The sequence below is a fragment of the Oratosquilla oratoria genome, chromosome 41, assembly GCF_046742065.1.
Source record: "Oratosquilla oratoria isolate Oo_2021 chromosome 41, ASM4674206v1, whole genome shotgun sequence".
NCBI classification, from domain to species: domain Eukaryota; kingdom Metazoa; phylum Arthropoda; class Malacostraca; order Stomatopoda; family Squillidae; genus Oratosquilla; species Oratosquilla oratoria.
The window spans coordinates 21,999,332-22,014,365 of NC_134817.1; the positions used below are offsets into that span (position 1 = coordinate 21,999,332).

General features: G+C 38.3%; 1 protein-coding gene across 1 annotated transcript; it reads right to left on the reverse strand.

Annotated features, from left to right (window-relative positions):
* Positions 1 to 593: 593 nt before the first annotated feature.
* Positions 594 to 9,835, reverse strand: LOC143021039 (protein TEX261). The gene is made up of 6 exons (XM_076178227.1): positions 9,671 to 9,835; positions 4,414 to 4,493; positions 4,157 to 4,310; positions 3,931 to 3,998; positions 2,591 to 2,705; positions 594 to 1,438 (listed from the first exon to the last, which is right to left on the reverse strand). Exons 1-6 carry the CDS (start codon positions 9,741 to 9,743, stop codon positions 1,320 to 1,322), a joined length of 609 nt encoding a protein of 202 aa, XP_076034342.1. The 5' UTR covers positions 9,744 to 9,835; the 3' UTR covers positions 594 to 1,319.
* Between the last annotated feature and the right edge of the window lie 5,199 nt (positions 9,836 to 15,034).

The window sequence follows — 15,034 nt, forward strand, 5'->3', positions numbered from 1 at the left end:
GGCATGCCCGACAGGGTGCAAACATATGTAGTGCTTACATATAAAGCCATACTTCTGGCACCCAGTTTTAGGTGTCCACCAGAGAGCTTTAAATCGGGTCTCTCGCACACAAAGCAAGAGAGTAACCCCAGAACCACCTGGGGCTCTAATACTTAGCAGTAAAAAAATTAAATCTATCTTGTCTGAAAGTATTGCTCCATCTATAAACAATCTCTTGGCATCAAACTGTTCTTTATTTTGGTAACAGTCATGGTATCAACCACATAAAACGGCTACAAAACGAATAATCCTAAGGTCTCCTTTTATTACAAGATTGTTTCCATTTTTGTTTTGCAATAAGAAAAAAGGATATACTTCTTCAAAGATGAAGAACATACAATAAATACTGGAAAACTCAATCTTTTACTTCGCTCCACAAGTATAATAGTCTTCATACAAAATCCAGAGGAATGTAAAATACCACGGACCACCTCCTCACTCATCCATGTACAATGTTTGTGAAATTATTTATCTTTAGTCCAGGTCATTGGTACAACTTGTTACACAAAGATTTTTGTTTTTATAAGGCTTTGCTCGAGTCAAACATTTTAAAATTATTTTTTCTTATTTTATTCAATAAGCAATAGACCTATTATATAAGCATCACTCACTGAAACCTATGGGACAGTACTGACCCTGCCTTAAAAGGTTCATTGCCTATTGGACAAATTGTATTCGTACTTGTTCATAGTACGTTTGCTAAATTTTTCTAATTGGGAGAACTATCAAAAAACACAATTGCTTTTTATCACACATTGTACCACCACACTTTCACTGCAGAGGTTAAATATACACACCCAACATAACCTTCCCAAAACACACACACTGTATCAAAAGTTTGTGTGCATACATCTTTACACTACCAAAGTCCAGACACAAACCGTACTGTAAAACAAAAGTGAGTATTGCTACTTCTCGTACAAAATGCCATACAGCATTTTTGTCAAATACAATCCACACAAACTTCAGACCCGAAGTGTAAAATGCACGCCATGACTTTAGGAGCAATAAATGGAAAGACTAGTATAACAAGTTGTGTTGTGTGGCTCTTGTAGAATTACAATACAAGTCAATGCCCGTCTATGCAATCTATCAGCTACTTCATGAGAAAGTCATTTTACAGAAACCAGTAAGGTTATTCCCAGTCAGGATGACTGGCTCATTATGCCATAAGGTTTCAGTCTCACTAGAGCATTCAATACAAAATGTATATTTTTGAAACATACAAGCGATTCTTTCACGAAACAACTTTATACTCTCAAATCCACAACACTCATACTTTAAAAGGCTTTCTTCCCTCTCTGAGGTACAAACTCTTCCTTCAAGTAGTTGAAAAATGCCAGAAGACCATATTTCTTGCCTTTTTTGTTGAAATAGCCAGTGACAAAGTCATCATCATCTGAAATTGGTAAGATGGTGAATTTTACAATCCAGTGAACTTATCGTTTTGATACAAATTTGTAGCTTAATTTCATGAAGTACACATGCAGTAATTGACCAAACAACTCCCTTGTCATACATAAAACTTCAAAGTCAATCTGTATACCAAGGTCTTCTTTGCCCTTATGACGGAAGTAGCCAAGTCAAACTCCTACTCAACACCCTTGTTGCCCTCTCATCTTACCTCCTCATGGATGAAGGGTTATCCCTATCTCCTGCCCACTGCCCAAGTCAGAAACAATGCAGCAAGGCACAGTACATCCACTGCAAGGCTGCTTCACTCGTTTGGCATCATCCATACACATTATCCACTCACCCCTATTTCTTGCCTTCTCCCTTCCTTGTTCAACAGTCATTCCACTCTTTCTCAAAGCCCCTTTCACCCCATCCATCCATCTCATCCTCAGCCGTCCCCTCAAGTTCACTCCATCCACCTCTGCCTTCCACACTTCTTTTGCTAATCTTTCTTCACTCATTCTTTCCATGTGTCCACATACCACCCTAATTATCTTTCATCAGCCCTATCTGCCATCTTTTCTACCCCTCCTCTCCTCCTCACCTTCTCATTTCTCACTCTATCCAACTTTGTAACTCCTATCATACTTCTCAGACAATTCATCTTAAACACATAAACTTGTCCTTTCTGCCTCTCAAAGTCAATGTAGCAACATACATACTCTTATGTCTCAGAGGGCTTTCTCCCCCTTTTAAGGGGTTTGGCCAAGACAAAACCTACACAAATCCACCTTACACCGAACCCACACCCATCCAAAACCCATTTGTTGCCTCTCCCATCTTAGCATTTTGTGGATGAAAGGTCATCCCTATCTCCTGCCACACTGCTTGTGTCAAAGGCAACGCAACATGACAATGCACTTTCACAGCAGGGCTGGTTACCACAACCACTTCAATTATACTGTGACCAAGTACATTGTACATACATACATACATATACCAAGGCTTTTCCCCCTTACAAGGGGGGTAGTCAAAAAGAAAAAGGCATAAAATCATTCCCACCCATTCCATCCCTGAATACACTCCACACCCCTCCACCCTCCATTTACATTGTGAATACATATAATGACACTAAAGTTAAGTTTTTGTTACTTACTTGAGAGTAGAGGTCTGAATTCTGCATGTGTGGGAAGGACATTTTCATTAGCTGAGAGGGAAATGAAGAAGCCAAAAGGTACTAGCCACACAAACAAGGTGAAGTATGATAAGACCTGAAAAGGAATAAAATTCATAACTTCTATAAGAGGTCTTAAAATAATGGATCTTAATAAATAGAAAATATCCATTCTTCAATCTACAAGATTGTAACTATATCTTCAAAACAAACTCCATGCAACAAAATGGAATATATATATATATACATATACATATCGCTCCATCATTGTGAGACTGTCGTAACTAAAAAATTTCAAGTATAGAGTTACAATGGTTTATAAGGACGCCGAATAATTCTGCGTCTTTTGGTAATAAAGTCGTAAGTCTAAGTGGAGTCCTATTTACCTAATCAAGATGGTAAGTTTTATTGCTTAGGGTAAAATTATTAAAGTTATAGGATTTAGATACTTTAAAATGCTTCTCCTGAAAAATCACGAAATTTGAGTTATGACAGTCTTGCAATGATGGAGCGATATATATATTTCATAGAAACAAGCAAAATGCAAGCTCCAGTATAGTGCCAAAACTTTAAAAGTAAACCCCCACTTCTAAAACAGAACAACAAATGAAAATGATTGGTACAAAATTCTACACAACAGCCAGCACGTCCACACATGAATTACGTCACTCAATCTCACCTATCAGGATCAACCAACCAATCTGGTTCCCCAGGAGACCCACAGCTCCCAAGCAACAACCACCACAGTGGTCCATAAGTCATTCAACGTGTTCAGTGTCTTCTGTTTAGTGATTGCATCTGGGACAATTTGATTCTGTGGCCAGGCTTATTCTGCGTTTGTTGGTACAGTTTTAAAGCTTGACAGTGGCCCGGATGTAGTCACCCCAGTGAGGGTCTTGCTTGTCGGAAAGATGTGGAAGTAGTCATGTATGGTTCTTATAAACTGTTTGTATACTGTGATTAGTGTCTTTTTCCTACAAGGATGAAAAAATTATCCAAGAAAAAAAAAATAATAATAATAAATAAAATAAAAATAATTAAAAACTGATACACATTAATACAACACAGACATCAATCCAACATTTCTTCCCAGAGAGATCTTTGGGCGGCGTGAGGACTGTTGCTACACTGTGTGTGGAGCTGCAGGTTTCCGGTCAATGGAACTGATGTCAATTTCTTTTCTTTCCCATTCTTTTGAGTATGGAGATCAAACAACCAACTCCTGCCCTCCCAACTATATCTAAATCACATGGAGCTAACAATGCAATCCTTAAATAAATATAAATTAGCTACAGAACTGGGTTATAGTTACTAATACTTACTTCTGATGCTGGATAGTAGTAACTGGCAAAATGTGAAAAGGCTAAATAGTGATTGACGAAGAACATAACTGAAAAAGAGGAGTTATGGCTTATTAGTACTACAAAGGTCTTAACTGAAAAGACCATAACTAGATTTTATTAGTACAATATCTAAATATTTCTTCCAGTAATATAATCATCATTTCTTTGTTACACAAATTCGTGTAGACGAGTCGGTTATTCTTACCAACACCCAGAATGAAGGGAAGAGAGGTGAGGAAGAAGAATGGGAATGTTCTCAGGATGGAAAGATGTACCAACTGCGTGAGAAGACCGCAAACCACAAGCGAGAGAGGAAGGCTCTCAAAAATTAACAACAGCAGATACAATCCTATTGTTGTCTGGAATTAATAAAGATACCATTAACATTCATCAATGACCATGAGAGTATTATAATTCTAAACATTATATATTGACACATTAAAAAGTAAAACAGTAATTTACCCATATCAAGTATCTTATTATCCTTGCAGTGGCTGTTGTGTATTCTTCAACTAGTTCTGCCAAATAGTATAAAGCTGCAGCTGCAATATAAAAACAAACAACTGTCATCAAACTACTGTTACAGAAGAGACCTAGAGAAAAAAAAAAAAAATCCACTCAAAGTGGTGGACATTTGGAACAAACTGGACAAAACAATAGTGTGTGCAAAACCCATACACAAATTTAAGAGCAAACTAGACACTCCAAGATACAAAGGTGGGACACCACGAGCATAGCTCCCCTCCCCAGAAGATACAAAGTAAAATGCATTAAAAACAGCTAATGATAATAAACAAAACTTCCACAAATTATGGCTCTGAATATTAAAGGTAGAATTTCACACAAAATTCCTCAAACAAAAGTTCTGTGTAGAAATGTGCAATGAAACTTGATCCACACAGTTTTATTAACAATATAATGATTATTTCATATCCCAATTAAAAAAAAAAACATCTTGGAGGAAAAAAGATACATATTAGTTTTCTCTCCCCTATAAGTATTCCTAACTCCATAATATACTGTATTACACAATATTCCACTTTTACTTCTGCTTGTCATCAATTATCTTCCTAACATATACACTTAAAAAATATATTTCATATCTCCACATATTTATGTCTCTGCAATATGTTTCCTACCATTATTCCCATATAACACCTATCATAAACCTTTCTTATGCACTCGATCATTATTATATATATGGTCATGCATAATTCTTAGCTTTTCATGGTACACATCTCACTAATAACAAAGTATGGGTTATGCAATGCACAATTTTCATATGGGTACTATTTTTGGGGCTTTAGTGATATCCTCATAGGCCAGTCATGCAGTTTTCAATGACTGAAGACTCCTCACCACTCAAAGTATTAAGGAGGAGAGAGGGGGGGGGGGGGGGTTAGCAGTCACCAAGTCAGTTCTCCAAGTAAACAGATGGGGAGGGAGAGCAACTCCCCATAACCTTTGCTTCATGCTCTCCCTTTTCAACAACTAATTTTGTATATCTGTATGTCTAAATTGTATTTTATATTGTTGAATAAACCTTAATTAACTAACTAATCTATGCTGTAAGATACAGTCCAGTTCAGAGAAGAAAGCGTCAGTCCCTCTGAGGTGAGGGGGTTGACAGATTTTGAAAACACACAGTGGTGAGATTATTCTCCCTGCTTTCCATCTTGCAGAACCAAAACAAGCAAGTACCCATCACTGCCCCCCCCCCACTCTTACTTATTTGTACAAAATACTGGTCCACATATCCTCTCCTACATTCCATTTAGCTCATCATCCTGTCCTGGTGCTTATATTTTCTCAACTATTCAACATCCACCTGAATAAGAGTTTTCCTGGTATAATTAACTTAAGACATTCCTCAAGTTCCTGCAGTCATTGTTATCTCCCTTTCTACAATACCACATGTTCACTCGTATGGACATCTTCCCATCTTACTAATCATTTCTAACTGTTAATTTCATCAAACCTGACCCTTGGGTCTTGTGCCTGTCTTAGTACAGCTCACCTGGTTGGCAAATGCATAAACATTATTTTTCTGAGCTTTGTGACCAATTATACACAGAAATGAGAACATAACTGGAATATTTGGTTGCTTACAATTCTGTACCCAAAATCAAACACCACAACAGTTGAAGGGCACCCAACATCTATCTAGTGTTGTGGAACACAATCAACTACACAATCTGTCCCATCCAGCATTGCATATCTGCAAGACGTGGATAAAGCACAGATTATTTCAAGCATTTTTTTGTTCAATAAATAGATACAGTCATGAAAAAATCTTTGTATGCATGAACTGTCCCAGATTAGACTATGAAGCAGTAGTATGGTCTCCACAGAAAGTGATGAATATAAACAAGATTGAGAGAATACAGAGAGCAGAAACCAAACTGGTTCCTAGTTTTACAGATGAACCATAGTAAAATAGAAGCACTGAACCTGCCATAATTAAAGAATAGACATGACTGTGGTATTCAAGTCATTATATGGAATGGACAATACTGACAGAAGCTCTCTTGATTTGCGACAGGAAGGAGTTTCGAAGTAATGGGAGACCACATGCCAGAAGGATATCAATATAAACATGTTTTCGTAGAGAGGATGTTAAGAGATGCTCTTGTGCAAATTATCAAGGTTGATACCATACGGTGGCATGCTACAACTCAAAGGTACTCTAGATGACCGATGTTCACTGTTTTAACTACCAGAGAGGTCATATGCAGCTCAACACTTCTGGAAGCCCCAGAATAAAAAGAAGTCCCACTTGGTACAAAAGGGGTTAATCAAGATAGTTTAAACCACCTTCTTTAATGAAGGGGTCATGTGCAGCTGGATAAAATAGCCTGGCAACAGCCAAAATATGAAGATCCAATCAGTACATTTGAAAAGTGGTGGAAAATTTGTATTTAACAGCAAGAGGTTTTGAGCCTGATTTGGAGACTTACTTCTACATTCTCATGGTTGTACCTGTAGAGAGAGGTGAAGGTGTTGATGGGGTTTGAGGAATGAGGAGCAGGGAGACAATCCTGTAATATCTCTCTTGGAGGACTCACATTGTCACGCTCCCACCCCCGCCTTATCCCCCTTGATTTAAGAGAAAAAAGTGAAAATTTGATTTCTAAGTTTTCTTTTCACAAATTCATATTGTGCAACATGTATTATTATCAATGTTGACTATGCACATAGGCCTTTATCCTCTTTGCAATATGTATTATCAATGTTGACTATGCACATAGGCCTTTATCCTCTTTGCAATATGTATTATCAATGTTGACTATGCACATAGGCCTTTATCCTCTTTGTAGGGTGGGTGGCCGAGTTAAAAACTATTTTCTTTACTCAAGTCCGATTTAATGAAGCGGCCTTGCTGTGGATGTGCTGTCTTGCAACACTGCTTCTGACCCAGGGCAGTGGACAAGGTGCAGGGATGACCCGTCATCCAGGAGGTGCTAAGATAAGAGGGAGGGTGGAGGGGTGTGGAGTGTATTCAGGGATGGAATGGGTGGGAATGATTTTATGCCTTTTCCTTTTTGGCTACCTCCCTTGTAAGGGGGAAAAAGCCTTGGTATATGTATGTATGTATGCATGTAAGTCTGCTCTAGAGAAAATGGAACTTCCCCCAACCCAGTGCACAAAATCAAAACTCTCACTTACGTGGATGACCTAACAATGATAGTCCAGCACTGCAAGTACAAAAATAGAAACCTAAAACTCAAATCTACTTCAATGAGTTAGAACTACAGCTGGATCAAAACAGAATATATGATTCTTCTTAGTGATGTTGATCGGCAATGTTGCTAACCCGCAACTATAATGAATCAAATCATGCAACAGTCTGATTAAATGGCCAACCTCTCCTAATGGACAATGGGTTTCATTTCTGATACATATGAATTTTAGTCCACACATAAGAGACCTGACAGTGACAACAAATGAGCAACTAAGCAGGTATATGATTCAGACAGCAAAAAGAAACACTGGTCACTATTTAACCAATTCATAAGAACTGTATATAACCAATTCATAAGAACTGCATCAACTATTCATCCAGAGCCAACAATTAAGAAACCAAAGACAAAAATTAAGTATTAATAATAATAACTTGATGCAATTACTTTAATAGATCACATATTCAAAAACCACAATCCTTCTCACAGAGGACACAAGAATGATAGGTTTACAGTTCTATGAAAGAACCCTTAACCCGTCCTTCACACCATATCCCTCAAGCACAACCCATCAATTTCCTGAAATCAATCAATCCCTCAATTCATTGCACCAGATATCTTGGACCCACAGTTCCCAGGTATATGGTAACAGCCACCAAATTGGCCTACAAGTCACTCAAGGAAGACATACAGAGATGCTATCTGCATATGTCTAGGGTAGGGCAGTTTAGTACAAGGGATTTTGTGTTTTCTGTGTGACTGTTACATTTCAGGCAGTTTGCTTCTATGCCAAGCATGCACTATTCAAAAACCTGCCCCAGCACCCCAAATATCCATATAAAAACACACATTCAAATAATATAAGTACTCCATGATTGGCCTACAAATTCTATACTTCACCAGGCTCACTAAGATATCAACCCAATTGAAAAATCACTCCCAAATCAAGTATGAACTATATTGGTATAACTGCAATCAAGTCACCATTCCCCATTTAAAGAAGATCACCAAATAACTGCCCTGAATGCAAACACTACAAAAGGAACACATTATCTCATGCTCCACTAACTACTCTACTCTCACTGTACCTAAACATCAGTAAAACATACTCTTTTCTGAGTGACTTACGGCCATGGCCTTTTAGCTAGGGCCAAAAGTAAGAGTTCTGCAAGTGAGACCCAGTACAACAGATTGATTGGACACAACTGTGGCAGCTTTCCAAAATCTAGTCCTGATGAGATATTTGGAAAGTCCTATGAATCACTACCAACTGCCACTGGGGTGTGGTTTTCTGATCAGAAAAACTTTAGGAAATTAAGAAAATAAATATGAAAAACTATTGGTACTTGTCAATATTTCATATTCTATTATAGATATGGTTTATCAACATTTCCTCTAGTAATTAATATCTACTCTGTAGTATTGACACCAAAAATCTCAAGTTATCAGTATGTAACATGTATAACCTACTACTAAGAACTTTACGATAAAGAGTGCTTTTGCAGTTTTCACACAAAAATGCAAGGAGCAGATATATATTACCGAGTTACTTAATAGAGCACCCTCATGCTATATCCATTCTTATTTTCTTCTTTATGCAAAAAATTTAAGGTAATTTTGAACTTTTATTGCAATGATTACTTACATAACAGGTCAAGTCTTGAGTTCTGTAATATTTTTTCTGATGAAACTCAATTCTTTCTCTCACTTTTGGCCAACACTTATTATAAGGCATTTAAATTTTATAGTACATTGGTTGTGGCCAGTTGTGACCACAATAAGGAACACTAAATACAAAAATGAAATAAACAGCACAAGTCATACAGTACTAGTGTGCCTGGCACAAAGAACAAATGACTAAAAAATTACTTATGCATCGTAAGTTTAATAAGGTTTGCCTTATTCAACAGAACTTATTTAATTGACAGAAATATCTGATGGTACCGATTTTTAAGTATCTATCCATCAGCTGTAGCTATGGAGAACACCTTACACAGCAACAACTGAAGAGTTAAGTTAAAATTACTCTCATCACTTACCTAGTGCTAAAGTGCCTAAACATATATGGACGATTGACGAAACCCATGAGAGAAGATAAAGAAACGTTGCCATGGCGCTGACAGACCACCGTCACCTTGTTACGCCTGTCTTTCCTACTGTCCCGCTGTCGCGCTGCGCCGCCGCGTCAACACCGAACTAACCAGCTAGACATGTAAACATAAATTCGATTATAAAGAAATTCTTCGAGGAGTTTAAGTGATCTTATTATCTCGTCCAATTAAATATCCCATATATTTTCTTTTGTATAATATTATGTAAAATAAAATTATTTGTGCAATTTGATATACTTGAAGAGCATTCATTTTGTAACAAAGTTTCTACAAGTCACGAACTCATACTGTGAATTTCTCTCGGCTCATCTTTGAAGGATATCATGCAAGGGCATAGCAAAAGAAAATTGCCGAATAATTACTTTTAAAACAATCCCAACGTACTTTCTCAACTTCCAAGATTAACAAGGCGTGAATTTTTCAATAACAGTGCGCAAATTGTACCCTCCTGTAATATTGTCAGTAGTCAGTAATGGTGTTCAGACTATTCCATAACACCACAAAAAATAGTGTTGTTTGTGTTGCATGAATGTGGTTCACTAATATCACCTTAAATAACGTGCTGTAATCGTGATTGATAGCTATTACCCTCCCAGGTGAGACTTCAGAACACATAAAACCCAATAATTTGTTTCATAATTCGTATTAGTGGGCGAGATCGGTTATTGTAGGAAAATCGAAAAATCTGTGGGAAAATTAAATGCTAGTCGTGTATTAAAGGGGGTATTGTTATTGATCATTTTAAGGGTTATTCATTAACACACATACAGCTCCAGTTGTTGGGATCTGGGGAGTGAGAGCTGTGCCTCGTTGCACTACCCCTTATAAGAAAGAAGAGGCCTCGTGTGTCCACACACACACACACACACACACGCACGCACACACACACACACACACACACCTCTCATGGCGCTGTGGTTAGAGCTCTGGCCTGCCACTACGGAGGTCCGGGTTCGATCCTCGCCCGGGGCTGAATTAATATCAGTATCGCAGCGCTGAGGGGTGTTACTCCAACTCTCGTGGGCGGGGAGTTGGGGGTGTGTGTGTGCAAGGTCATAGCATTACCCATAGATCGGACCTACGAGCTCTGAACTCTCTTCCAGGAGGGAAATAGCTGTCGATCACGAGTCCAACACGTGATCCAAAGACCAAGTGAATACACACACACACACACACACACATATATATATATATATATATATATATATATATATATACAAACATATATATATATATATATATATATATGAGTGGGAAGGGTGATAAGGTAAACTAAAAAAAAAACCGTAGGGGTTTTATTACTAACGTTTCGTCCTTAAAGGACGTCCTCAGAGTATTATATATATATATATATATATATATATATATATATATATATATATATATATATATATATATATATATATATATATATATATATTAATTTATTTCTAAGATACCTAAGCCATTGTGAATGAGAACTGAATGCATAATTTGTAGACGCAAGTGTGATCGAAGGCTCCCAGATGCCTCACTCCATCTCTTATTTACGCTTTTGGCATCCTCAAGGAAAGAAACGGCGGTGCATTGTCGCAGTGATAAAACACAATCGTTGGTGTCCACGAATTTACATTATCGCCGTTTTGTATAGTTTTCAACTGGCACCAATTGGGTGTGTTTACAAATCGCATTCAATTCTACCCAAAGTTCTTGTTGTTGTTGTTGTTGTTGTTGTTTTAAGTTTTGTATCTCATGCATTTCATATATGGAAACTGCCAAATTCACGTGAAAATTAATTTTTTTAGATAAGTTGTATCTCATGCATTTCACTTCTGCAAACTGTCAAATTCACGTGAAAATTGATAAGTTGTATCAGATGCATTTTATATATACGAACTGCTAAATTCACGTGAAAATTAATTAGTTTAGATAAGATATAGATATTGGATAAAAACAGTCACCCAGATTAAAGTGGTGGCTTGATCTATCAATTATATAATTCTAATTTTGTAACGTGGTTCCACGCGATCTTTTGGTTGCTACGGCGAAGTCTCTAATCTATTTCTAGAGTTTACCTTCTCCCGAATAAAACTGCATGGCTTTAGCCAAAACAAATTTGCAAGATGATGCTCCACATATAGACTGTAAATTCCAGTGCTTCTATCCCTATGGACAATCTCGTGTACACGTTATGTTATATTCTCTTATGTATCATATGTTGGTCTACATGTTGGAAGGGAGCAATGCATCTAATTTTCTTCCGCATCTGTAGGACTGAGAGTGACGACTCGTGTAGACACGACGAAACTGTAGCACCTCCTACTTTCCCTCGATATTATCGATAACATTCAATATAATGAGTCTGTTTTAATTTAATTATTTCTTTATACATGTACATTATATAATCATTAAGTTTGATGTCCGTTGGCATTTCCAAGTTCATGAAAAATCCTTGTATCGATATGTGTGTGTACTTCAGTTCCAGCGACGCGTCGATTGGCTGTTGTGCGCCTGCGCACCTATCCGAGATAAGAAACTGCATGAGCACTGTCGCTCACGCAGTGCCGACCCCGTGATGTAAGTGTAATGAGTATCTGTAGAACTCAGTATGTATTGTGCTTAAAATCCGTGTACTATACTCCCGAATACGAACTTTATTCACCTTTTCGAGCAAAGTAAAAGAAGATTCGATTTAATTTGTAAAAGAATGGATCAAGCTTGAACTGTAACAATTCAAGCCATTAGTAATCTTTATTGGACTTTACCAACTTTTTGTATAAATTTTCTTTTTATGTTTTAGTTTCGTCTTAACACAATTTAAATAAAAGTAGCTAACATTTTTCTGAAGCATCACTCCAACTACTCATAGCTACGAGCTGCTACTGAATAAAATCGTCTGGCGCTGGCCAGCACAGACTATGTCAAGTGCGTCAGACGGAGTCGCGTGTATGGGATCAAGCCCCAAGTCCATTTGTCGCTACGGACGAAGAAAACCTTCAACTGTCTTGTCTTGGCCGACCGGCTTGCTCCAGCGGCGGGACACCCCGGATACAAAGCGGCTAGAGTAACAAGTTTCGCTACTGTTTCTGGATTGTTCGCGCAGCAGTCTAGATACATTGTTTCCGAACTGTTTCTGGATTGTTTGGTCAGCAGTCCGGATACATTGCTTCGCAACTGTTTCTGGATTGTTCGCGCAACAGTCGGGATGCATTGTTTCGCAACTGCTTCTGGATTGTTGGCGCAATAATCCGGATACATTGTTTCGCAACTGTTTCTGGATTGTTTGCTCAGCAGTCCGGATATATTGTTTCGCAATTGTTTCTGGGTTGTTCGCTCAGGAGTCCGGATGTATTGTTTCGCAAGTGTCTCTGGATTGTTGCGCAACAGCACTGAGGCATTACTCCCCAACTGTTTCTGGATGTCTCGCAATTGTTTCTGGGTTTTTCGCTCAACAGTCCGGATACATTGTTTCGCAACTATTTCTGGATTGTCACGCAATATTACTGAGACATTGCTTCCAAACTGTTTCTGGGTTATTGTGTAGTCCTGAAACATTGTTTCCCAACTGTTTCTGGACTGTTGTGTAGTCTTGAGACACTGTTCCGCAACAGTTTCTGGATTGTCGCGCAACAGTCCGGATACAATGTTCCGTAACTGTTGGCAACTTTCTAAATAAGGTATCTTGGTGCATACGAGGCCTGACACAAAATCAGATTCAATCCTCGTATTCACAAACATACATTCGGAGACACACTTACAAACATACATTCAAACGCCTTTGGAAACATTTGGGAAACAGTTTCCGAACTGTTGCGAGGCCGTCCAGCAACAGTCGTAAGACATATGACGTCACACAAGGTCTTTTTCTTTTTTCTCACGGGCAGTATTTCACCAGCGCTTCTGGCCTCTCACGCGAAGTCGAGAGGGAACAGATCTGAAGCATTGAAGTCGGGAAGGGGACCTGCTGGTAAAGAATTCCACGTTATCATCAATTTCTTCGACACCTTTGATTGACTTAGCTTCTTCGCCTTTTGCTGTCAACCGATTTTAATCAATTGAAGAAGAAAATTCCCACACAGGTGAAGCAGCTGCGTTTACAACTAAGCGAATAGATTCACGGAGAATCAACACAATTCACGGAGAATCAACACGATTCATGAAGAATCAACACGATTCACCAGGTGATTCGGCACAATTTGAATTGACTCGAATCTTCTGGTGTAATAAACGGTGACATCGAAACTAGTGTGGCGAATCAACACGATTCATGAATCGTCTTGATTCTTCATGAATCTATTAGATTCGCTTGGTATAAACGCAGCCATAAATCTCACGTTTGTGCTGAATGTCGTCAGGTGATTTTATTCGTTCGCACAGAACAGTGTCTGGCGGGCCGGGCTCAAGGCCCAATGGGGTCCCCGGCTTGAACCTAGGACTGCCAGGCGATTTCATTCGTCTTCGTAGCAAACCCCCCCCCCCCCCGAGTCATCCTCCATTTGGGCAGACTACACGTACCAAAAGGGCGCCATTAAAAGTCCTTGGAGAGTCGGGGCAAATGATAGTCACCAGTAATCATCGGGAATCGACCCCATCCATTATGTCTTAAGAGTTTCATGCATACCCATTAAATTTCTCTAACGTACTTTTCTACAAAGCCCCCACTTTTTTTAAGCACGTAGATTAAAGAATAAAAAGAATACGAAGTAAAAACTAACCAAGGTAATATCAATTTTGTGGTGTACATATTTCACTGTTAAGGAGCATAAGGGAAAAAGATAAGTTTCGTAAAGTTTAGCGAGATAAAGGTTTATCCTGAGAAGCCTGACTGAAGAAAATCGCCTAGCGGGAATAAGGCACACATATTCGTTTTTACAATGGTCTTTCTAGTCCAACTTATTTCGAGCAATTCGGAATAAAGATTTCAGTCAAATTGCCAAAACGTGCGGAGTTGCTACCCCATTATGATTTTTTTATTATTATTGTTGGGAGAGGTAATTAACAGTCACTACTGGGAGTCAGAGATCAGTACGGGATTCGAATTTACATTTCAGCTAAAGCGAGACCAGCACACTTCCAGTTAGGCCATCAGGATGTGTCTTAACAAAGAATTTGCCGGAAACTTGATTTTACGGACAAGGTCCGTTAAACCGAGCAAAAAAATATTAATGGTGATAATAGTAACAATAATGATAACGTTAGCATAAAATTGTCGCGGAGAATTTAACGCCCTCGGTGCTTAGAAAGCTTTCATAATATCGAGCAAAGAGGAATGTGTACATCACGTTACTATGCAGGATTTATTGAGACGACCTC